Raw genomic sequence first — 24,517 nt, forward strand, 5'->3', positions numbered from 1 at the left:
CGTTGTCATCTAAGTAGTATGTAATGAAGTGTGGCTTCCATAAATAGAATAAATATGAAGAAAAGAAAACTCAATGTTCGCCTAAGCTATATCCTGGAAAAGATAGAGTGAAATGAAATCTACAGCTGTGTGTAATTAACACTGAAAGACAGGTGTGACTAATACGTTGGTTAAAGTATTACACCACTTTGGTTGAAAAAAAAAATACTCTCTTCAGGACAACTGGAGTGTGTGTATTCAGGATACATGAATGAATGGCTTAATGCAGTCAGCTTATATTAGCTGTTTTTTTCTAATTCCCCAAATTCTGTGTACTAAACAGCATACTTAACAGTGTGCTTTAGGCCCTGTTCTGAATGCTTAGTTGGATTGCAGAATAATTCTGCATGTCAACTTACTGCCCATACAAGCCTATGGGCCTGTTCTCAGTACTACATTGTAGTAATGCTTTGCTCTATCTCGCTGCATGCAGGCTTTGTTTTCAAGTCTATGGCCTCAATTCACTAAGCTTATCTCCTGTCTTTAATAACGTTTCTAGAGTTGTTATCATGGTGATGAGGCATGCCATAGGCCTCAATTCACTAAGCTTATCTCCTGTCTTTAATAACTCTTCTTACCATGGTGATAAGGTATGTAGTATTCAGGAAACATTTTACCTCAGGCAAACCTAAAGTTAACTCTTCTGTCTTTAAGTTAACTCTTTAATCCTTAAAATAACTCCAGAGTTAAAGACAGGCTGTTCATTAACTGCGTGTGAAAATAACTACAGAGGAGGTAATTTAACTACAGAGGAGGTAACTTAACTACAGAGGAGGTAAATTAACTACAGAAGAGGTAACGTAAGGAATGAAGAGATAAGATAACGCTCTTACTGTGTGGAGGTAAGTTTTCTCTTGCCTTATTATCTCCAGCATGATCTTAGTGAATTGAGGCCAATGTCTCCATTGCAGTTCACACTCATTATAGCGTGAGCATTAGGCAACTGACTGCTGTGAACCTAGCCTTATAGTACACAGTATTTGGGGGAATAAAAAAAGCTAATCTAAGGTGACTGCATTAATCAACGTGCAAAAGGAAGGACATTAGAATTATTTTTCATTCCTAGAAAATAAAACATTGATGGCTTTATACAGAAATAGAAAGGTAATTTTTAATAACACTGAACTATAAAATGGTTTATGTTACACTTATACTGTATATGTTAGGTTGACTTTTAATGTCAGCTTCAGGTACTTAAGATTATAATATTGTATTATAAAATTTGAAAGGCCAGTAAGTAGATTGCTGCTGGCTTCTTTGTGCCAAACAGTACTTCTGAAGTTAGAAAGTCTGTTTTTAAGACATTGTTGCATGTCTTCAAACAATGCTGTTAAAGGAATTATCCGGCAAAATGTATGAAAATAAGCACTACTTACTGGGGGCTTCCTCCAGCCCCAAGCTCCCAGCACATCTCTCGCCGCATCTCTCACGGCAGCCGTTCGCCGCAGCGCCATCCCGGTCCCCGGCGATGACGTCAGGGCGACTTTCAATGTCAATCACCGCCACGTGGGCCGGAGCAGACTGCGCAGGCGCAGAACTACTACCCGGAGGTCGCCCTGACGTCATCGTCGGGGACCGGGACGGCGCTGCGGCGAACGGCTGCAGTGAGAGATGCAGCGAGGGACATGCTGGGAGCTTGGGGCTGGAGGAAGCCCCCAATAAGTAGTGCTTATTTTCATACATTTTGCCGGATAACAATAAACTCCTAACTCCACCTTCCTTTAACCACTTTGCATCCAGACCTTGGTTCCCCTTATGGACCAGAGCAGTTTTGACAGTTTAGCTATGCCCTTATTTAATCAGAAATAACTTTATCCCTACTTATGACACAGAAATGAAATATATATTGTTTGTTTCAAGACAAATTAGGCTTTCATTGTATGCCATTTTTTCCCTCTAACAATTTTGTTTACTATGAATTTTAATCTGAAAACAAGGAAAATAATTGAAAAAACACAAAAACTGTAGCTACAGTATATAAAAAACACAAATTTTGTTATGCTATTCTTACCGCTTATCACAAAACTTAGATTATGTTCCTGTCAAAATTTCTGGTGAAGATATTTGATTATGAAATAACGGTACAGAGTGTATTTTTCACCATGAACTGAAAATATAATTTATAATGGTAAAAATCAATCTCATTAGCTCAGGAAACATATATTCCTGTTTACCAATTAGTGCTGCGTCAGACAGTGCCAGAAATGTGCACAGTAGCAAACCTAATCCTGCACAGCACTGCTTCTGCTACAAGATGTATATCTACTGACTCACAGAGGATGTAAATATACTGTAGTGGTGGATAAAGTGGTTAAAAAACACATACATTTGCATTTTTAACAATGAGCAGTTTTTGTATCACATGTCTGTACTTCTTGCATACATTTATTAAATAAAAACTGGTGGCTGACACCTGTAACTTCTTCTTGCCAGCAAAGTGGGAGTTCTCCAGCAAAGAGTAAATCACCTGACACCACCCACCAATTGTATCTGTTTCTGAAAGAATCAAATCTTTGTGGTCATCACTGCAGTCATAGTCCCTCCCTATTCAGTATGTAAAGAAACACTTAAAGTGCCTCTCTTCTTGGTGTGTTTATAAAAGCCATGTCTACCTCTCATCACTTTGCCATGCTTCTGATAGGAACATATTCCTCACTGCTTTTTTACTTTACCCATTTAAACAGACACTTGGGAAGGTGTGGGGAGGCTTTAGTGCTTTTTTCCACACTAAGCAGAGGCTTGGAGATTATATTCTACTTTTCTGTAGAGCTGCAGTGCTAGCCACAAAGAGTTGTCACTGACTGCATTGCCTATAACAGGACTAGGGAAACATTTTAGCCCAGTCATGGGTTTTAACAAAAATTGAGTTTTCCTGTAAGATTTTCATCATGTTTCATCATAAAATGGTGAGCGTAGATTCCTTTTCAGAACTTAAATGTAGTAGATCATTCAGCCATTTACTATGTACTCTTTTTAAGTCACCTGCTGGATACCAATATACAGCTTCATGGTAATCATGCCTAGAATGTGGCTCTGTCTGTGTTTGATTGCCTACAGGTCTGCACAAAGCAGTAAGTAATACATTTAAAATACATTCATTTTCAACCTTGGAGCTTTTCTGAGTTTACTGCACTGATGCTTTCATTCAACAAACAGGAGAGAGCCTCACATCCATAGTGTGTGCATAATTGGGAGAAATCACTTGTCTCAGTATCAGCTAAAAGCTATGCAAAACATCTATCACTGTGAAACATGCAATTCTCCATAACAGTAGTCATACAGCAATACTTTAAATTCAGGGTTGTCTAAAGTTAACAGCTTCTTAGGGCCTTTTCCCACTTGCAATCACTAGCGTTAGTGCTAAACGCTAGCGATTGCGATTCAGCAAAATCCTTTTTTTTCCCGGCGATAGCGTTTACGATTTTGCTATGCACTGCAGGGCATAGCAAAATCGTGGCAATAATCGCTCCGCCGCACTATTGCGTTTGTGTAAAAATCAAATCGCGGAAGTGGAAATAACCTACCGTGATTCCTATGTTATTTAGCAAACCCTAGCGATTTTAAAATTGCTAGTGATTTGCGCTTTTGTGATTCAGCAAACACAATCGCGCTAGTGGAAAAGGGCCCTTAAAGTACATTAAACATATGAACATTATTTGTTATGGATACTTTGTTTTTATGAAAAGCTGAGACACAAGTACCAGCGGTCTCTACCCCCATAAGGACCAGAGACCGTTGGTACCAAAAACGTCGGAACACCGATGAATTGCCTCACATACCCGCCGCAACCACCATCCATGCAGCACACTGGGAACCTCAGCCACCCACTCTGCCATCCCTTTGACTATGTGAGGGATGAAAGCGGTGAGAGCGCACGGCGTCAGTGATTTGAAATCAGCACCCTGGTAGCCAGATCAGCATCAAAACAGGGCGTGGATTTCAATTAGCGTCGTCCTTAAATAGTTAAGTTTCAACTCTGCATAAGAGAAAAGCAGGAAGGAATATTGCAGACTGCTGTAGCAAATACTTGTGTTATCTTTATTATTGTTGAATATTTGTGTCAGCACTTATTTCTATTTTTGGGATGCTACTGAACTTTATTTTTATTCTGCCTTGAGTTAGATGGATAGTTTAGGTAATTTCATATATTTATAATGGAGTGTATACCTAAGTTACATTTTCTGAAATTTTTCTCTTTGTAGGCAAATATTTCCCTCCGGACTTCCAGATGAGTTCTCTATAACAGTACTTTTCCGTGTGAGACGAAATACTAAAAAAGAGCGATGGACTCTGTGGAAAACCTTGACCCATTCTGATGGTCTACAGGTAAGAGTAAATACTATTTCTGTGTACAGTTAGAACAGTATAATTATAGTTCTTAGATGATGATGTTCATCTTGTGTTTATTTTGGAGTGAGTATTTGGTATTTAAAGTGATTTCATTCTATTATTACTTATTTGTTAGACTGCAATGATGGTGCAGTTTCTTTGGAAACTGCAAAATTCATTTAAAGTGGGCCTGAACTCTTACACAAGACAGAAGACAGAGGAAAATGCACCCTGTATGTATTTAGAGAGTTTAGCTTGTTTAATTCCCCCTGTTTGTGTCTAATGACAAGTTGTAATTTGATCTCTCCCCATGTCACATGACTGCCACAGGTGATAAGGCAGATAGGCTCATTTGAAAGCACTGGATATTAACAATATGTCTGCTTCCATGAATCAGGAAGTAGAAACAGTGCAGATTTATTGTAGGATTTGAATCAGCTGTAACAAAGAAATGTTTTTTTTTCTGTAAGGTTGTTATGCTGTTGTTTATCTTTTAGAGCAGAGAGGAAGTTCTGAGTTCAGGTCCACTTTGAAAGCTGAACACACTTGCTCACTTCTGTGCATTTTTAGCATCACATCAATGTTACAGATTGATATTCATTGTTGAAAAATGTACAGAAGGGCGCAAGAGTGCTCAGACCCTTAATACTTTTTCCAATTCAGAAAGTATCCAGTCACAGTTCAAGTCACAATGGTGCCCTGGGCAAAATTAATATGGGCCCCCTAACATCCCCCTGTAACTGCCATTAGGGTCTGCTTTGCAAATTAACTCCCTAGCACCCCCGAGCCAGGTCCCCCCACCAACTTTTTGACCCTGGAGACCCTGCAGAGTCTTCAGAAGAATTGCTGCAGTAGACAGTGGGATGTGGGGGATGGGTGGAAAAACAAGGGGTGGGGGGAGAGCGCACTCAAGTTGTCATTCAATAAAAATGGCCGGCCAGCCGTGGAATATTCTCACCTGGATCTGTGGCTGACTGTCCCATACAGGGTGGCCAGCAGAAAGGCTTTGTCCCACTTGGACCGGGGACCAAGTCTTGGCAGAAGTCCTCCTCCACAAGGCGTGCAGCCGATAGCCTCCTTCAGAGCTGTAGTAGCAGGCCACTGCTCTGGTATATTTTCCACCTAGCCTAAGTGCTGTGATGCCGATATAGGCGGCTGCACTTTCAGGGTTTAAGCACTTTGCCAGTGCAAGTGTATGCAAGTGGGAAATAGACGGCGGCTGCCCTATGAATCAAAAGTGAAAACTTTTATTGTAGCTAAGCAATGCGTTTCAGAGGGTTTTTACTTTTGATTCATACGGCGGCCGCCGTCTATTTCCCACTTGCATACACTTGCACTGGCAAAGTGCTTAAATCCACATTTCTTAACCCACCCACGACTGCCTGACAGTGCAGCCGCCTATAGTGTCTACTGCAGATTATATACCACCTAGAGTGGCACCCAAGAGAGCAGCACCATCTGATGACAACTACACAGACTTGCACAGTATTGTCAAGATTGCTCCCTCTGTCCAACACAGGGGTTTAGGCTCCTTTCCTCGTCATTTCAGCAGAATTGTGACTCACCTGCCCGGCGTGCAAGCTCCTTCATTAATCCATACACTCCTCCATGACCCAGCACATTCTTTACATAATAACATGTGCTGGGTCACTGAGAAGAAACACCCCTGTGAGGATGAAGACAGGAGTGCACGGATTAATGGAGGAACTGGCCTTTTGGGAGAGATGAGTTGCAATGCTGCCAAAATTCTGTAAGGGCCTTGGAACAAAAACAAAGTTGAAGTGAGACCTGGGGAGTCCGGCAGCTTTCGGGGGCCCTGAGTCAATTGCCCAGTTGCCCCTATGGAAGCCCCGGCCCTGTCTGTTGCTGCCCAGATGTTGTGCCATTTAACGTAATGGCAATGCACCTGTTACAGCACGCAACTCATTGCTGCATGCATGTTAAGTGCACAGCAGAAGCATTGCCATTCCATTGATAAAGACACATAACTGCTTGAAACAGATCCACTGACACATCACATCCCTTCACCTAATGCACTAATCGCAATGGTCATTACTATCAAAGGAACATGCGCCGCACAGGAAGCAATGAAAGTCAATGGTAACGTGCACATTTTTAAATTTTTGTCATACTTGTGGAATATTGCGCATGCACAGATGCAGATTTTCAGATAACATGCTTCCTGTATAAATGTGACTAAAGAGTTAGACTTTTTGATGGCAGGTTGCCTTCACTTTCCCTGTAATATAGTTTGCCAGATATACTAAAGTGTGTTTAATAGAGTGGCACGATGCAGTGCATTTTGCAACCATTTTGCCACTCTCAAAACCCATTGGACCAAGTGTAAAAGGACCCTGAACTTAACCCGCACCTACTTAATACAAATATGCCAGCACAAGCCCAATAAGGCTTGGTTCACACATAAAAAGTTGTCCACTCCTGTCCTGTCCATTTTTGATGGTTGGCACCAGTTTTGCATGTGTTACTATGGCTGTGTTCACACATAAATCTGTACATTACTGGTCCGAGTCAGTCCTGTCTGTTTTTTACTAGTTTTGTATGTGTTTCTATGGCTGTTCACACATAAAAGGTGTGCATTTCTACTCCAGTCAGGTAAAACTGATAGAAGCAGATGCAAAACTGACAGGACAGGAGAGTAATGCACTGGAAATGTGCAGATTTATGTGTAAACCAGGCCTAATACTGTCATGAAGTCAACAATATCAGGCCAACATTCAGCATCAACAACAGAGGCGCGAAGTAGAGTAAAATTAGTTAAAATTGTTAAAAAGGGGAAAGTGGGTGGACTCACCTCCCTTCTGAAAAAAATGGCCAGACAACTGGCAGGTTACTTCAAGTTTAAAGTAACATTTATTATGAGCTCCAAAAGTGCAACGCGTTTCACGGGTAACAGTCCCGCTTCTTCAGGCAAACAATTTTTGGAGGGAGCAAAGTCGAGTCAAGAGCCAGATGTAGCGCCAGAGACACAGAGGCGCTATATCTGGCTCTTGACCCGACTTTGCTCCCTCCAAAAATTGTTTGCCTGAAGAAGCGGGACTGTTACCCGTGAATCGTGTTGCACTTTTGGAGCTCATAATAAATGTTACTTTAAACTTGAAGTAACCTGCCCGTTGTCTGGCCATTTTTTCAGAAGGGAGGTGAGTCCACCCACTTCCCCCTTTTTAACAATTTTAACAAATTTTACTCTACTTGGCGCCTCTGTTGTTATACCACATAATTGTTTAGTCCACCCTTGGTGGAGGGGTGTATCCCCATTTCCTTCTATCTACAGAGAGCGACTTCTTAACCCTGAGCAGGGTCAGGTTACAATTCTCCCCGCCTGCTTATCCAGTGGTTGCCTTGGAGGCGACCCGTCCTTGTGAGTATAACCATTGTGTGTGTTTGCATCAGACATCACCTCATTAACATACTACACCATATCGGGCTCTCGGTTCTTCCCCTTTCTTTCATTCAGCCCCAACAGTCAACTACTGGCTAGATCAAACTACTACAACTGACAACAACCAAACAGGGATAGCTTAGGAAGGCCTGTCTAGCCTTAAAGAGAAACTCTAACCTAGAATTGAACTTTATCCCAATCAGTAGCTGATACCCCCTTTTACATGAGAAATATAATGATTTTCACAAACAGACCATCAGGGGGTGCTGTATGACTGATTTTGTGCTGAAACCCCTCCCACAAGAAGCTCTGAGTACCGCGGTACTCTGGGCAAACTGCCACAATGTAACAATGTTCACAGACAGGAATTAGCTGTTTACAGCTGTCTCTAACAGCCAAAACAGCTAGGAGCAGCTACATAACCTGCCCACAGTAAAAATGTCACCATGTAATAAATGTCAGAATGTAAATTGGGGAGAGGAAAGATTTTACAATGAGCAAACGCTGACTAAATCATTTATACATAATTATGGTAAAAAATGAAGCACTTTTTTTACTACATTATTTTCACTGGAGTTCCTCTTTAACCCTGTATTAAACCAGAAAATCCAAACCAAGAAACTAGTAACGTCTGCTAGCAAAATCTTAAATTCAAAAGTGTAATTAGACTGACAGAAATAAAATTTGTATTTATAAGTGTTTATTTTTTGTCTTTTAAAAGTTATAAACAGCAAAATGTTCAAGTAGTGTACACACCCTGGCTATATTCAGAAATCAGACTACTGCCTTCAAATCAGTCTGATGACAGAGACATGATTAGATTGACAGATATGTTGATTGGTAGTTACAAAGAAACTGGGGTTAGGCCTCTTTCAGACAGATGGATACATAACAAGGTTCTTGGGCAATTTAGCCTCCCAATTACCAGCAACTGGGCACCTTTTGGCTGGAATTTACTGCAGCTGGATGGTAGTACCTGTAACCCCATGCCTGTCAATGTTTGACACACATTGTTTTTACCTGGCGCCTGGGTAGTGCACTAGACATGGTGTTAAAATATGACAAACGAAGAAAACATAGGGGAAAAGTTAATTTAATAGGGGCCAATGTATATTCTGATTATTTCTTGACATAATCACCTCTTTTATTTAAAGAAATTCTGAACTGAAAATTAAAAGTCAAAATAAACATACACAAGTCATACTTACCGAACCTCCCATGTAGTCTCCTCCTCAATCTCTTTCTCCTGTCCCGCGTCCTGTTTGTCCACTGTCTTCAAGAGAATTCTCTGTCCTCCATTTTGAAAATGGCCATTACCCCATTTCTGGTCAGCACACTGTTAAACTGTAACATCGCCCACTTAAGCCATAGAGAAACATGGACATTACCTGGCGCATCAGTGTTCCTCTCAGCTATAACTGACAGCAACTGATATATTTCTGTTCTGACAAAATGTTTCAGAACTGAAAGGGATTGCTGTCAGAAGAAAATGGTGAGCTTCTGAGAGGAACTGATGGCAAGGTAACTATGCAATGATCATTTGAAGTTACCGCATGTGTTTAGTTTAAATAATTTCACACAGTTCAGGTTCCCTTTAAGAATTTATACTAACTTTTTTGCAAGGTTTCAATCCCTTTGTTGTAGTAACATAACACTCATCACCTATGGGTTGGAGTAAATGGGGATCTTCATGTTAATGCTGCAGAGCAATCAGTTACTGGCATTCTGCAGTCATGAGAGAAGAGGTTAGTCTGACAGATGCAAGATAAATTTCACAGAAAGAATACCTTGTGTAGCAGACAAATGCAAAAAACTTTCTGGACGACCCTTGCAAAATAATATGTGCAGTGCACGTTCACATTATGCAGTACTTCAATTAGGTGACTTGGGGGAATGAGTTGGCAATCTTCATAGGTAGATGCCATAATACATTCAGATTCATTCTGTATATTGCAAACAATAATGGCAAACATTAACATTTGAGACTGCATGATTTGTTTTGTTTATGCCAATCAATAGCTTAGTTCAAGTGCCGGAAATAAATAATAGTGGCTTCTGCCGTGGGCAGCTATTGGCTCTCATGTCAACAGTACTCCAAAAAGGGTAAAATAATACTGTTGCCAGGGTCACAGAGCACTCCATTTTAAGTTTGCTGTTAGTTTTCAAATTTTTTAGCTAACTGCAAAGATCCTTTTAATTAAAACATACATTACAAGAAGACTTGTGCACACCAATCTATGGCAATGTGATAAAGAAAGTGTAATCTCCCTTTAACATGATATAGGAATGCATCATTAGGAGTCTTACAGTTATCTTCCATTGTCTAATTCTCAGGATTCCATTGTAATTGATGGTGAGAAGAAAGTTATAGAGTTCACGGCTAACGGCGGAGGATCCACTTTACTCTACACCTTTAAAAGCCGTGAGCTTCATCCTCTTTTTGATCGTCAGTGGCATAAAGTTGGAATATGCATCGAAGAAAATATCATTTCTCTTTATGTTGACTGTAAATTGATTGAAAGAAGACATACTGCCAAGAAGAACGGTATTGATTTTCATGGACGCACCATGATTGTCGGTCGTGTATCAGACGGCAGACCTGTTGATGTAAGTGACTGGAAAAGCTACATTTTATTCCAAGATCTCATAAAGGTTACAACTTATAAGTAATAACACACAGAGCACGGATTTTGCCACAAAAGTGTACTCATGAGCATTTACTGGATATACACCACTGCATACAATACAGGTTTTTTTTTACATTTAAATAGCATATTATGCTTTTAATACAATAGAGAAAACTGTATACTACAGGGTAATATGATAATCATTGACTGGTAAAGGCAAAATTCAGCTGACTGATTTTCTGTGGATAGCCAGAATGGAAATTCATTTATACACAGTACTTACAAGTTCAGTAAGCTGCCTTCATATTTTAAATTAATTTATACATTATAAACTGTGCAACCTCCTTGGTCTATAATTGTCAGGTGGCTTGCTTCTTGTAAAAACAAAACAAATAAAATAACCCAGTGTATTCCGCTGTAACTGTTTTCATACACACAAACACATATACCCCTTCTGTACTTACAAAATGTTAGATATATGCCTGTAGAGACATTCAATTTTGACTGGCCAATGAATGGTTAATTTTACTACCTCCATGTAGATTGTGAATACTATGAAAAGATTGTGTAGGTAAACTCGGATGGAGTTGGTAAAATTGTCCATTGGTTGGCCAATCAATATGGGATGTGGGTACCAGGCTTTACACATGGGGGTCTGGAGTCTAGCTAACATCTCATAGTGGAAAAAGGTGTAAGTTGAATGTGGCAGAGGATGCATATAATTACATTATGACAGGATCTGGTTGGAGGTCCACCTGGTGATCAGATATTACAGAAGATGGAGGCATTATCTAAGCTGAGGGAGAATTTGGGTATATATATATATATATATATATATATATATATATATATATATATATATATATATATATATATACAGTGGAGGAAATAATTATTTGACCCTTCACTGATTTTGTAAGTTTGTCCAATGACAAAGAAATGAAAAGTCTCAGAACAGTATCATTTCAATGGTAGAGGTAAGGAGGTTGTCGTTCAGGATTTCACAATACATGGCTCCGTCCATTTTCCCGTTAATGCGATTAATGCCAAAGAGCTCTATTTTGGTCTCATCAGACCACAGCACCTTCTCCCAGTCACTCACAGAATCATTCAGGTGTTCATTGGCAAACTTCAGACGGGCCTGCACATGTGCCTTCTTGAGCAGGGGGACCTTGCGAGCCCTGCAGGATTTTAATCCATTGTGGTGTAATGTGTTTCTAATGGCTTTCTTGGTGACTGTGGTCCCTGCTAATTTGAGATCATTCACTAACTCCTCCCGTGTAGTTCTAGGATGCTTTTTCACCTTTCTCAGAACCATTGACACCCCACGAGGTGAAATCTCGCGTGGAGCCCCAGAGCGAGGTCGATTGATGGTCATTTTGTGCTCCTTCCATTTTCGAACAATCGCACCAACAGTTGTCACCTTCTCTCCCAGCTTCTTGCTAATGGTTTTGTAGCCCATTCCAGCCTTGTGCAGGTCTACAATTTTGTCTCTGACATCCTTGGACAGCTCTTTGGTCTTTCCCATGTTGGAGAGTTTGGAGTCTGCTTGATTGATTGATTCTGTGGACAGGTGTCTTTTATACAGGTGACTAGTTAAAGAGAGTCTGAAGCGAGAATAAATCTCGCTTCAGACCTCATATATAGCAGGGGCATGTGTGCCCCTGCTAAACCGCCGCTATCCCGCAGCTTAACGGGGGTTCCTTGACCCCCAAATCCCCCTCCGTGCAGCGGGGGAGCGCTTCCTGGTTGGGGCTGGGCTAAACGCCGCAACCCTCGCTTCAGAGTCTCTTTAAGACAGGTGTCCTTAATGAGGGTGACTAATTGAGTAGAAGTGTCTAACCACTCTGTGGGAGCCAGAACTCTTAATGGTTGGTAGGGGTTCAAAAACTTATTTCACTCAATGAAATGCAAATCAGTTGCTATCTTTTATTTAAGGTTATTTTTTTGATTTTCCTTTTGATGTGCTATCTGCCACTGTTAAAATAAACCTACCATTGAAATGATACTGTTCTGAGACTTTTCATTTCTTTGTCATTGGACAAACTTTAGACGACAGATGAGGTTTGACGACAATATCAGTTTAAGCCTTATACACATTACTATTGACCAAACTGATCATTAATGTTTTTTTTTTAAATAATTGCTGTGCAAACATATTTCTTGGTTATCATGCAGCTTGTGCTGATCTGTAAAGAGGGGCTCAGAAGCATGAGCTTGAGGCAGACAGCTGCAGAAACTGCAATCAAATAACAATGGTTGTCCAAGTGAAATTCAGTGAGAAGGACCACTATAATAATATTAATTGCAGTATTTGTATAGCGCCTTTCTCCTGTCGGACTCAAAGCGCTTGCGAGGCAGCCACTAGAGAGCACTCAGTAGGCATTAGCAGTGTTAAGGAGACTTGCCCAAGAAACTCCTTACTGAAATAGGTGCTGGCTTACTGAACAGGCAGAGCCGAGATTTGAACCCAGGTCTCCTGTGTCAGAGGCAGAGCCCTTAACCATTACTCTGTCCAGCCACTGCTATGACAACCTCAATGAAGTTGTGGGGCATCTTAGATGACATGAGTGCTTTTTAAAATCCGGTATCAAATGTTTTCAAATTAAGTACTCATTCTAAATGGAAATCTGTAAGCAGGTTTGAGTTTAGGAATAGAGATGAATGAGTTGGATTATGAGGACTTGTTTCTTTGGTAGAATATGCTTTTCTGTCCCAGTGGGATCCCTTTTAAGTCCACTAGCATGGTATTCTACTAGTAAAAAGGGAGCCACCAATTAAGTTACATAATACATCCTGTTCCCAGGTGCCAATGCAGTATCATTCCCAACAAACAGAATGCTCCCTGGTGCCCTTGCAGTGTTCCCCAGCCAAAAGAATGGTCCCTGGGTTACTGCAAATCCATCAGCTGATAGAAAGTTCCTGGGGGCCATTGCTTTTTTTAAAACCCCAATAAAACAAGTTTAACTTTATCTGATATGATATCATCCTGGGAATCCGAAGAGTGATTCAGGGATATTATAACTATAAAAAGAGAAAGAATGCAATGTCCTCTATACTGAGCACTTTAAAACCTTGCATGAGCTTTAAGGTGCATACACACGCCATACTGTAGCAAACAAAGGGTCCATCAGTCTCTCTCGCTGGGTGGACGTTCTGCCGACAGTAACATGTGTGTACACGCTGTCGGCAGACTGATAAGACAGTCAGAAACAGTCTTATTAGTCTGCCGACAGCGTGTACACACGTGCTACTGTCGGCAGAACGTCCGCACAGCGGGAGGGTCTGACGGACCAATCGTTTGCTGCAGTATGGCGTGTGTACGCGCCTTTAAAGTTCAAATTAAGATGGGGGAAGGGGTTTAAGATGCTTACCTGAAGAGATGGAAGCCTCCCATTTTGCCAATGCAATATACCACCCCATCTTCTGCCTGTTCTCTTGGCCTTGAACAACCACATCTGGAGTGGGCATGTGTAAGTAAGGTCAGGGCATGTCCAGTAGAACAAAGCCGCTTGCATGGCTTTTTACATTGTTCTACTGAGCATGGGAGAACCTTAGTTGTGCATGCTCTTTCCAGATGTGCTTGTTCACAGCTGTGCACATGGCCAGCTGTTTAACTCACTGGGTCAAATGGTTAAAGAGAGATCTTGAGCTGGAACGATAGGCTGTGGAATTATCCAGAATGACTCTGGACCATCCAAAGGCTTCCCACTACTGAGGTAAATATATAACTTTTTTTTGTAATTCACTTAAGCTGTCCTTTAAGAAACATCCCTTGCTATACAGAGGTTTAGAAGCTCAATATTACTGATTGTTGAAGTCATTGGGACATATAAACATTAGGTGCTGAGTTGCTGTTTCTATGAAATTCTAAAACAGTGTTCAGTAGAGTTTCTTAATTAGACCAACATTATATAAGAAAATTAGGCAAAATTCCCTTGTGGAGTTAAAACAAGGAATGAAAACATTTTATTAAAACATTTTATTACATAAACTCTAGGGAAAACGGCTGAAACTGTTTGATTTTTATTAATGAAACACTCTAAATTAGGCTTTTTCCATTCCATTCCTAATGGAGTAAAGCAGTAGATTTAAGACTATTAGCAGAATTAGAAGAAACAGCAGTGGCGAGTTAGAAACAAGACATACATTACACATGTGTTTTACTGTTTGTAAAAGCCATGGTGTCAGAGGTCTCTGATAACTGCAAAGGATGAAACCTACATTTTTTGGCACCTGTGTTTGCTAAATCTCTGACCTAGAATGAGATTGAATATTGGGTTTTGTACTTTTTCTGACTGCATTCTGTGGGATTCTTGTGCATAAAAGCCCATGTACAACATACTCTCAAAGCCAGGGTTCCTAAATATATGAGTCTTAACAAATTCAAGGTTAGATCAACATTTCATGTCCACTTTGACTTACTGATGTCAGGTTGTAAGGTTTTATTCCTCCATAGCCATTGTAATGTACAGAGTGCTTGAGTATGCCTAATGTAAAATATATAAAATATAGCACAAAGGATAACATATAGATGTGAGCCACTAATAAAATGTCTTCAGTCCAAACCTTTTGTGTTGCTTTGCCTTATTAAGATTTAATGTAAAAGTAACACACCAGGTTTAACTTGTGAGCCATTCACATACAAGACATACACTTACAATAATAACCAGAATGATTATGATAATGAGAATAATGACAATTTCTGCTTTTATTATTATTTTTTTATTATTACTCTGTATCAAAACATGAGAGAAGCAATGGATTTCAAACAAAACATGTTTTGCTCCACTTCATGAAAAGATGTCAAGTTCCACTTGAAGCATATAAAAGGATTTAACAGAAACAGTCTATATTCATGCTGATGAGGGTTCATAAGGTGGAAATGGAAACGACATAATAAAAGTCAAAGGCATATAGATGCCACTAGTTGGAGATCTTTTTCACAGTGGGTTTGAAGAGAATGTCATAACATATGCTATATTTTTTTTTTTACTTGAAAAAAAAGAAATGTTAGGCATTTGTACTACTTAGCTGAAGAATGTGCATGGTTAATTATGAGGTTTGGATTGATTTCCCAGTTGTTCTTTGGATTTCACATGTCATTCCAGTATTGCTAATGGTCATATGTTGACGGAACTATGTATATGTTTATGTATATAATTAACTAATGGAAAGCATCCAAAAGTAAATGTTAAATATAAAAGGTTTAACTAATGAGAGTCACAGAGAAAGACAAGAAAAAAAAAGTACTATCATTGTCTTGACTGGCTGGTGTTCTCAATTCTTAAAAAATGCTTCTAATTTAACAGCATGTAAGAAACATTAATTTTTTTAGATTCATTTGTAAAATAATATTATTGCCAGAGACATAGTGTTTATCTAATGATTGTAACCTCAAATGGGCAGGGTCCTCTTCTCCTCCAATGTCATAGCTTGTACTTGTTATGCATGCAGGTTTGTCTTCTGCTCCCTCATATTTATTTTGTATATTTGCAACATCTGGCTGCATTTTTATTAAGTTAAACACAGTAATATACGCCATACCTGAATTCACAAGATTCATTATTTCTGAATCAGGCTCGATAGATGCACATCTGCTCTCGGCTGATCTGCACACTGGAAACAAGTGACCATACCTATATAGAGATCAGTGAGTTTGGACTGTATCTGGGGATCTTTTCTATCTGAATACTACTGCTCAGTCAGTGCTAGAATTGGATCGTTTAGGAAGTGAGCACCACTAAAAACGGGAATACATTGCTACTTTATGCAAAAATGTCCTAACTTTAGAAAAACAATCTAAATGCGATGGATAATGTATTTTACTGTTCTCAGTAGGAAAAGTCTGGAACAAAATGTGTGTGATTTAGGCTTGGTTCCCATCTGCACATGCAGCAGCCAGATCACATGTGGCCAGCGGGAGCGAACAGTGTAGTCTCCACTCTGATTGTCCACCGGGGTCCGGCTGGAGCCCAGGGTAGATGTATTATGTACTAATGATCCAATCTTTTTCATCCAATCTTACCAAATCTATGTAGTATAAGGGTAAATTGAGTGAATATACTGAATGGATACTTCAGACAGTTACCTTACATTACATAGAAATGGTAAGATTGGATGAAAAAGATTGGATCATTAGTGGCCAACTTTACCACCACACACTATATGGGGAATGCATCTGTCTGTCTGGGATTATCACAGACTGCTCAGAAGTGTAGTCAGCTTACCACAATGGATTAGTGCAGGCTGCAGACTGTAAATGCGTCCTATATATTAAATTGGATAATTCACAAAAAATTTTGCGATTCACTAAAAACAGACAAAAAATGTCAGTTTTAGTCTCAAGTGGGAACACAGCCTTATGGGCTTTCTCTGCAAAAAATACATTGTTTACTGTCTTTTTTGCATACTAATCCATGAATATTAAACAATCATCTCCTGATCCTGATGAGTTCCACAGGATTTTGTGTTGGTCTTGGTCTCTGTGATAAGCTTTCACTTAAACACACACTGTAGTTGATACATCTTGGGGAATGGTAAAGGACCACTGTCACGAAAAAAATATAAAATGTAAAATACCTGTGTATACATACATAGAAAGGTACAGACTAACCAGCAAGCTCATGGTGAACCAGAACTCATTGGAGTGTGTAAGGGGCTACAATGGTCCTTAAAGTCCTCTTACTAAAATGCTATGGAAAACAAAAGTTTGCTTTCTTAGAACAGAAAGATTTTGTGATAATTCAGGTTGGAGTGAGCTTGAGATGTCTCCTAGTGCATCTCTGCTGAATATATGAAAATTAACCATTGTTGCCCTTAGACGCTAAACACACCTCCAGATTGTCTGGAATGCAATGATGTGTCAGCCTGTTAATTGTACAAAGCCACAATAATCCAACATGCATACAGATTGTTTCGGAATGTTTGATCCTCATCAGTGCATGGCATGGATTAATTTGGCTCTATGGAGTAGGGCTTGTAACACAGAGAGGTACAGACTAACCAGCAAGCTCATGGTGAATGGGAACTCAATGGAGTGTGTGAGGGGCTACAATGGTCCTAAAAGCCCCCTTACTAAAATGCTATGAAAAACAAAAGTTTGCTTTCTTAAAACATACATAGAACACATACATTTCTCAGAGATTAAGATGCACCAATTAACAGTAACAATCTGACAGATCTGACAGGTTTTGGACTAGACAACACAATTCGGTTCCCATAGAGAGTAATACATATATATATCTACGCATAAAATATAACTTTTATTAAACTACATTAAAACCCCATTTAGATATATTATATTTCCAACTATTTGAGGTAGGTACAAAGTACTGAAATCAATATTCGACCTGCAGGTCTATGTCACAATTGATCATACCTATTCCTCAAGTAAGATTGCTACTGTGCTAACTAAATGACCCCCCGCCACAAATCCAACATGTTTCAACCCCCTATAATGGGGCCGTTATGGTTTGGGCCTATGCACACAGTCCTGTCTGTTTACTTCTTCTTAAAACAGATAAAAAACATCAATTTGTTAGCGTGGGAAAGGGACTTTGTCTACAGAATTATGACTAAGATGTATTGATGATATCCTAGTACCCATTGCTAGTTTAAAAAAAAGCAGAATTGAACACATAGTCCTGTCTGTTTACCTCACCTCACCTCAAAATAAAATTAATTTGGTAAGGTGGGAAAGGGCCCCTGTTTACATGATTGATATGTATAAAAAATGTGCAGAATCATGGTTGAGATTTATTGATGATATGTTGGTGATGTGGGGAGGGACCTATGAAGAAGTTATTGAATTTTCTGAGCACTCTGTGTGTGCGTCCCTGCGTTTGCGCTACTGCACATGTGCCACAGGGACAGCCTGGGACAGGAGCAGGACGGGCCAGCAGTGCTGGCGTGTGCATGTAGCAGCGTTGACAGACCTAGAGCCTGTTTTTAAACGGGCTAAGGCCACTAGTATTATATAAAGTGTTAAATGCTGGACTGGTGGGTTTTGTGGGTCTAAAACTCTCAGGGTTGGGGCCCACTAGAGCGTTTCCTGCGGCGCTTTCTGGTTGCCTGTGATTGCCAAAATGCTGCAAGAGTGAGAACCTATGGGAGTGACAACACACGTCAACAGAAAAACCTGCTCACACATGTGCAGAATGGCAGCAAGATAGCTGCTAATGGGGAAGATGAGCACCATTAATGGGGCAGATAGAGAAAGAGCAATCCGAAAGCAACTGGATTACCAGGAGACGTGAGTTAGAAGGACATCCCAGATCTATTTAATTAGTTGTTTATTGCCTGTATGTAATGTAATGCATACGGGGGGAAAAAAACACTTTAAGGGCTTAAAATTAGTTGTCAATCTCCCATCTGCATAGTGACTTGAATGTGCTTGTCAAGATTGTCAGTTCTAATTTTGTAGTCAGCAGTGGCAGTGGAATCATGTCATTGCATTATTATATAAGGTTTGTATGTTGCATAAACATATTTGTCTGATTACTTATCTCTGCTCCTGTTCCCTTTTTCATCTGTACATTTTCATCATTAGTATATGGGAATGTACTGGTATAAGCTTTTTAAAACCAGATAAGCACAATGAGTTGGGTACATTTTACTTCTGTTTTCCAGACAGAGAGATTATATAGCTAGAGGACATGTTAGAAAGTCATAAGGGCTTTAACAATGATGAAGTGCAAATAGCAATGATATTCAAATGGTCTAGGGTAACCAGAATGGCATTAAGTCCCATTGGTCTACCTAAGCTGAAGGAAGCTTAGTTTGATGACAATTAACTGCAGGCTATGACTTTTGCGCTATGTTATGATGTGAGCCCAATGTGTTAAATCATTAATAATATAAGAAGAATGTAGAGAGTATTTATATAATTATCTTTGATATATGATATCTGCCATGCCCATTATTAAATCTTAAGGTAGATTTGAAATGGTATTACTGTAGTCTATATTATAGAGGCTGGCTTATTGAGAAGCTCACAGCTGTTATTCCATATCATTCATTTGCCCTGTATCTAATAAGAACTTTATTTTAATTAATGAAACTATAATGCAGCAAACTAGCAGAGTGCACGTTATGCTACTGTAGTGTAAACAAAGTCAAAACAGTATATTTGCATTACAATGTTGGATAAACATTGGCTGCAATTCACCAAGCTTATCTCCTGTCATTAACAACAATTCTGAGCTGTTTTTACTGTTATCACCATGGTGATAAATAATTTAGTATTCATAAGCAATTTAGCTCAGGCAAACTTTAAAATAAGGATTATGTCCTTAACTTACGGAATAATTCATAAAGTTAAGGGCTGAATCTTTTAACAACTAAAGCCTCAACTTATTGACAGTGGCCCATATGCAATTAACTTTTTCACCTGGGTTATATCCTAGGAAATAATTTTCATATTTTCTTTAAATTTACTTTTAAGCATTCTACAATTGAAAAACCACCCAAAAGTTGGTTAAAAAGTACTATCATTTTCTTGCTTGCTGATGGTTTAAAAATAATTTTATGACAAGGTGTGAAAATATCACCTAAGAGAAAACTCAGATGAAAAAGTGAATTGCATATGCGCCATTATATTAATTCACAGAGAGTAATGCAAGTGATAACGACTGTAAAGTGTGTGAGGAATTCTCACTTGGCCTGAGCTGTTGTTAAGTGGATTGTTACTACTGACTGCAATGTAATGTGCAGGATTCTAAGCTACCTGCTTAATTTTTTTTAGTATTTTACACAGAAGGGAACTGTGTATAGAGATAAATACACAGAGGCACACAGGGAGTGAGGAAGAGAGAGACATCAAGCCCATGTATACACACAGACTCACACACACACACACACACACACACACACACACACACACACACACACACACACACACACACACACACACACACACACACACAGATATACGCATGCATGCATGCACGCCTGCACGCACACACACACACACACACACACACACACACACACAACCACTCGCTCTCTTCTTTCCTGGCTGGCATACACAGCAACTGCAAGCTGAATGTGGTCATGCTGGCAGAGGACACAGCAGGGGGGGTAGAACTACACATCCTGCCTGCATGTGCTCCTCCCCTGTCTATCTATTGCATGTAAGGAGAACTACAGAGGTGATAACTTAAGGACTGGAGTGATAGGCCAACACTCTCACTGTGAAAACCTATCACTACATGTTAATAAGGCAAGCTTCTTTAGTGAATTAACACTTAAAATACCGATGTATGGGCTTCATTCGCTTAAAAAATAGCATGCCTTATCAGAGTTAACATGCCTTATCAGCGTTAACATGCCTTATAAGAGTGGCATAGCGAGTGCTACAAATTTATGCCTGCTAATTGGCAATGACGAGAGCTCCACTCGTCCTGCCCTGAGCCCCTGCAGGTCCAATCACTTTAAAGGACATTATCCCCGCACTTTGATTGGCCCAATAGGCTGCCTGTCATGTTTCCTGTCAAGTGACAGGCAGCCTATTGAGCAGGACTAGTGGAGCTCTCGTCATTGCCAATTAGCAGGCATAAGTTCGTAGCGCTCGCTATGCTATCCTGATAAGGCGTGTTAACTCTGATAAGGCGCATTACCTCTGATAAGGCGTGTTAACACTGATAAGGCATGTTATATGTCTTAGTAATCAAGCCCAATGTGTGGTAATACGTTTTCACTTGCCTTATCATCACTAGCATGATCTTAGTGAATTGTGGCCATTGTTGGAACTGTAATTTTTAACAGCATAATAATTATATTTTGAAGATGTGCTATCAACTATGCATCATTGTGGTTGGGATAAGCCCTTCATAATGCTTGTAATTAGTCATGCAGCTGCTGATTACGTTATGTTCAAAATAACTATATGGTCTGGGCTGAGGTCTCAATGCAAACATTAACCTCCTTAGCGGTACTCCCGAGTCAGGCTCGGACCGGAAATCCGCAGCCCAGAGCGGCAACCCCAAGCTGGCTCCATGAGAGGTGTGTAATGTGCAGGGCTGCCCCAGATCTATCTAGCAGTATGATTTTTAGGGTCTAAAAGCATGTGAAAAAATTGCACCAGTTTCAGACACTAAAATCCGGAAATAATCTTAACGCCAGGGAGATTAAGGTAGAATGGAACAGTGTAACCTATAGAACAGAATAGACATCTTTAAAGAGGCTCTGTAGTGGGTCACTGCTTTCTGTCAGATAATAAGGCTGTATAGCTTTTGCTGCTGTCACAAATGGAGCTCTATTGAGCCCCACTGTTAAGGATGACTTGGTTAGTGAGTACCACAATAGCAGAAAAACATAACAGGATAGAATCTGCATAAAGTCACACACATTTAATAAACAAGTGCACCCAGCTGCACTGCACCTGTATCCTGCACATCGTCTGGTAAACACACAGCATGCTGGGCATCCTTCTGATCCTCAACACCACGCCATTAATGCGCGCTTGTGAAGATGACACCACAATATAATTGCATCACGTTGGACTGCAGTGTAATAATACCCCAACATTCAGGATCATTTACAGCCATACCCAGCCAGTGATAAACCACTTCAAAAGAAATTCCCTTTATTTAAAAATAAAAATAATATCTCCCCATAAGAAACCCAAACATATTAGAGTAATAGTAAAAGATGAAGTGGAATAAGTACACTATATCAACCTAATATGAATCGCAGGGAGGGATATACAGCGTGTGCAACATTATGCTGAGGCATAATCTGTCTATTGGCCATTGATCATGACTTCAGTTCTTGAATCAACATTCCTTGTATTGAATATTCATCTCCCAACTCACCTACTATTACTGTCACCGATAAATTTAACCTAGTAGCTTTCTATCAGATGTATAAAACGGGCATGCACATATTATTTGTTGCTTTCACACAGTATTTATAGCACAGACATGAGCAATAATAAGCAACACAGCAATAAATAACAAGATTAGCCTTTCCAGCTCCCTAAGTGAATGAATGATTAAATACATGCTTTATGTTTCGCTGCATCGTTACATTTCTGTCAGACTCCCAAAGCTGTCTTTTCTACATCTCACACTGTTAACTAGATGTGCATTTATTTCTTGGAGGACTAGGCTTAGAAGATTGAAACTATTATGTTTCATATTTTTACAAATATGGGAAAACTGCTGCAAAAATGCTTGTTATAGAAAATGTCCAAATTTCCGCCATCTCAGTATTTTATTGATTGATCATCTTGTACTTGCCTGAGTGGATGCATACTTATGTTATATTTCCCTATGCTTGTTAAAATGATTTGTTGTTATATGGAAGCTTCAAATGGTGAATTGATGCAGTAGGCCTGATTTGATCAGGCTCTTCATGGCATGGGACCATTAGAAAACAGGTAATCATGCAAATAAAGCCTGCATTCATTAGATTGATTTAACTTTAACTTGGTTTATAGTGAGTATACTTAACAATAATCTAGGCAAGGTTTTCAGGATCATTCATGTGCTTCAACAATCTCCAAAATGTAGAAAATCAAGGCCATTGTGGGAAATGCGGTTACTAATGCTAGGAACCACTCTGTAGAAAGTGGAGCTGGTGATCACAATGGCAGCATAAGGGTTAACTACCTTGAAGCTGGGCATTGCTTTGGCTGATAAGGGGCTCCAGAGTAGTTTGGGCTCTGGGTGAAGCTGGTAGTATAATATCAGCAAAATTACCAATATACTACTAGTATTGGGCACTGGCTGATACTGATAGTAGAATATTGGTAATTTGACTGATATTCTACTATCACTTTTCCTAAGCCTGTTATCATACTAATCCACCCTCTATCTACTCCTAATGCTGACCTATCTGCACCTTAATCTCTGCCACTAAAGTGTCCCTCCGTCGATATCTGTGACACTCTTCACCATAGTTTGTCACCACTCAATTTCATTTGTAGCACGCAACTCTGGTATCCAAATGATGTACTGGCCTCCCTTATAGCTGCATCTAACATTGCTATGCAGCATCCATATTAGCAGCCGGTGCCCAAATTACTGGCTTTGTTGGTGGTAGCTGCAATTCTGGAAGTTGGGCATCTGCTGCTGATGTTAGAGGCTGACTGGCCAGTTGGTGGATGTTGAATAGAAGCAGCAGAAAAATATTTTAGTTTGTACTTTATTTAGCAGGCTCCTTTGAAAGTTAAAGTTGCAGTATTCCTTGAGCAATACTGAAAGACTATATACACGGTGTAATGTATAGATTAGTGGAATTGCTGCAGCTGCATGCTGTGATCGCTAAACTGCAGGACAGGAGAGCATAGCAATAATGTAAGGAGCTGAAGAAGTGGTGAATAACGTATATCAGGTAGTAGTGAAAGGAAGAACCACTGAATGCAAGTCCTGATTGACAAGAGACTGGATAGATTGAGGCCCCTTTCACACTAGCACGTTTTTGTTATTTTACCCATTTTTTCCACAGGGTAACGCTAAAGCAATGAAAGTCTATGGGATGTTTCATACCTGATGTGGTGCGAAGCGCCGGAAGTATTGCTTCTGACGCAAACGCATCATCGTGTTATGGGTCAACATCTGCAGTGATGTGTGTTGACCAGAAGTCATTTAAGTCATTGGCACCACAGATATTTTAAACTGTTTTGTGGTGCGCATGTGCAGAACCTTGCAATTTGTTTTTGGTCACAGGAAGTGAATGTTAGAGAGCCTTACTTATAGTTTGGTCTGCTGCCAAAAATTACATTACCGCGCATCAATGTAGGTGTATACAAAGCCCTTTTTTTTAGCATTTGCAGTACAATGTAATCATCTGTTGTGAACCCCACCTAAATTTAATTTCACTCTCTTTCTCTATACATATATCAAAAATATTTTCCAAAATATTTTGTATCATTTTCTGTTAAATAACTTAAGGATTAGTCTGATCTAGATTTAAAGGAGGACAGATACAGTTGATGGGAATTAAAAAGGGAAAGATTTTCCCAAATTACTAATAGAGGCTGAACGTCTGGACTAGTAAAAACTTATTTGAAATATAAAGCCATGGGCCCAGTTAATCAGCTCAAGCTAAAATGTTCTGTTACCTAGGTAAGGTTACCCTAGGTGGTACTTTTTTTAGTATGGGGGTTTAAACTCAT

The 24,517-nt window shown here is 39.7% G+C and overlaps 1 protein-coding gene across 6 annotated transcripts in view; it reads left to right on the forward strand.

Moving 5' to 3' along the window:
- Positions 1-24,517, forward strand: part of COL19A1 (collagen type XIX alpha 1 chain) — a 1,086,226-nt gene that overhangs the window by 209,740 nt on the left and 851,969 nt on the right. For all 6 annotated transcript variants that reach the window (XM_068281448.1, XM_068281450.1, XM_068281452.1 and 3 more), the window contains exons 5-6: positions 4,242-4,365; positions 10,103-10,375. In XM_068281448.1, coding sequence (XP_068137549.1) covers positions 4,242-4,365; positions 10,103-10,375 — 397 coding nt within the window. The remainder of the gene's footprint in view (positions 1-4,241; positions 4,366-10,102; positions 10,376-24,517) is intronic.

The sequence above is a fragment of the Hyperolius riggenbachi genome, chromosome 4 (genome assembly GCF_040937935.1).
Source record: "Hyperolius riggenbachi isolate aHypRig1 chromosome 4, aHypRig1.pri, whole genome shotgun sequence".
Classification (NCBI taxonomy): Eukaryota; Metazoa; Chordata; class Amphibia; order Anura; family Hyperoliidae; genus Hyperolius; species Hyperolius riggenbachi.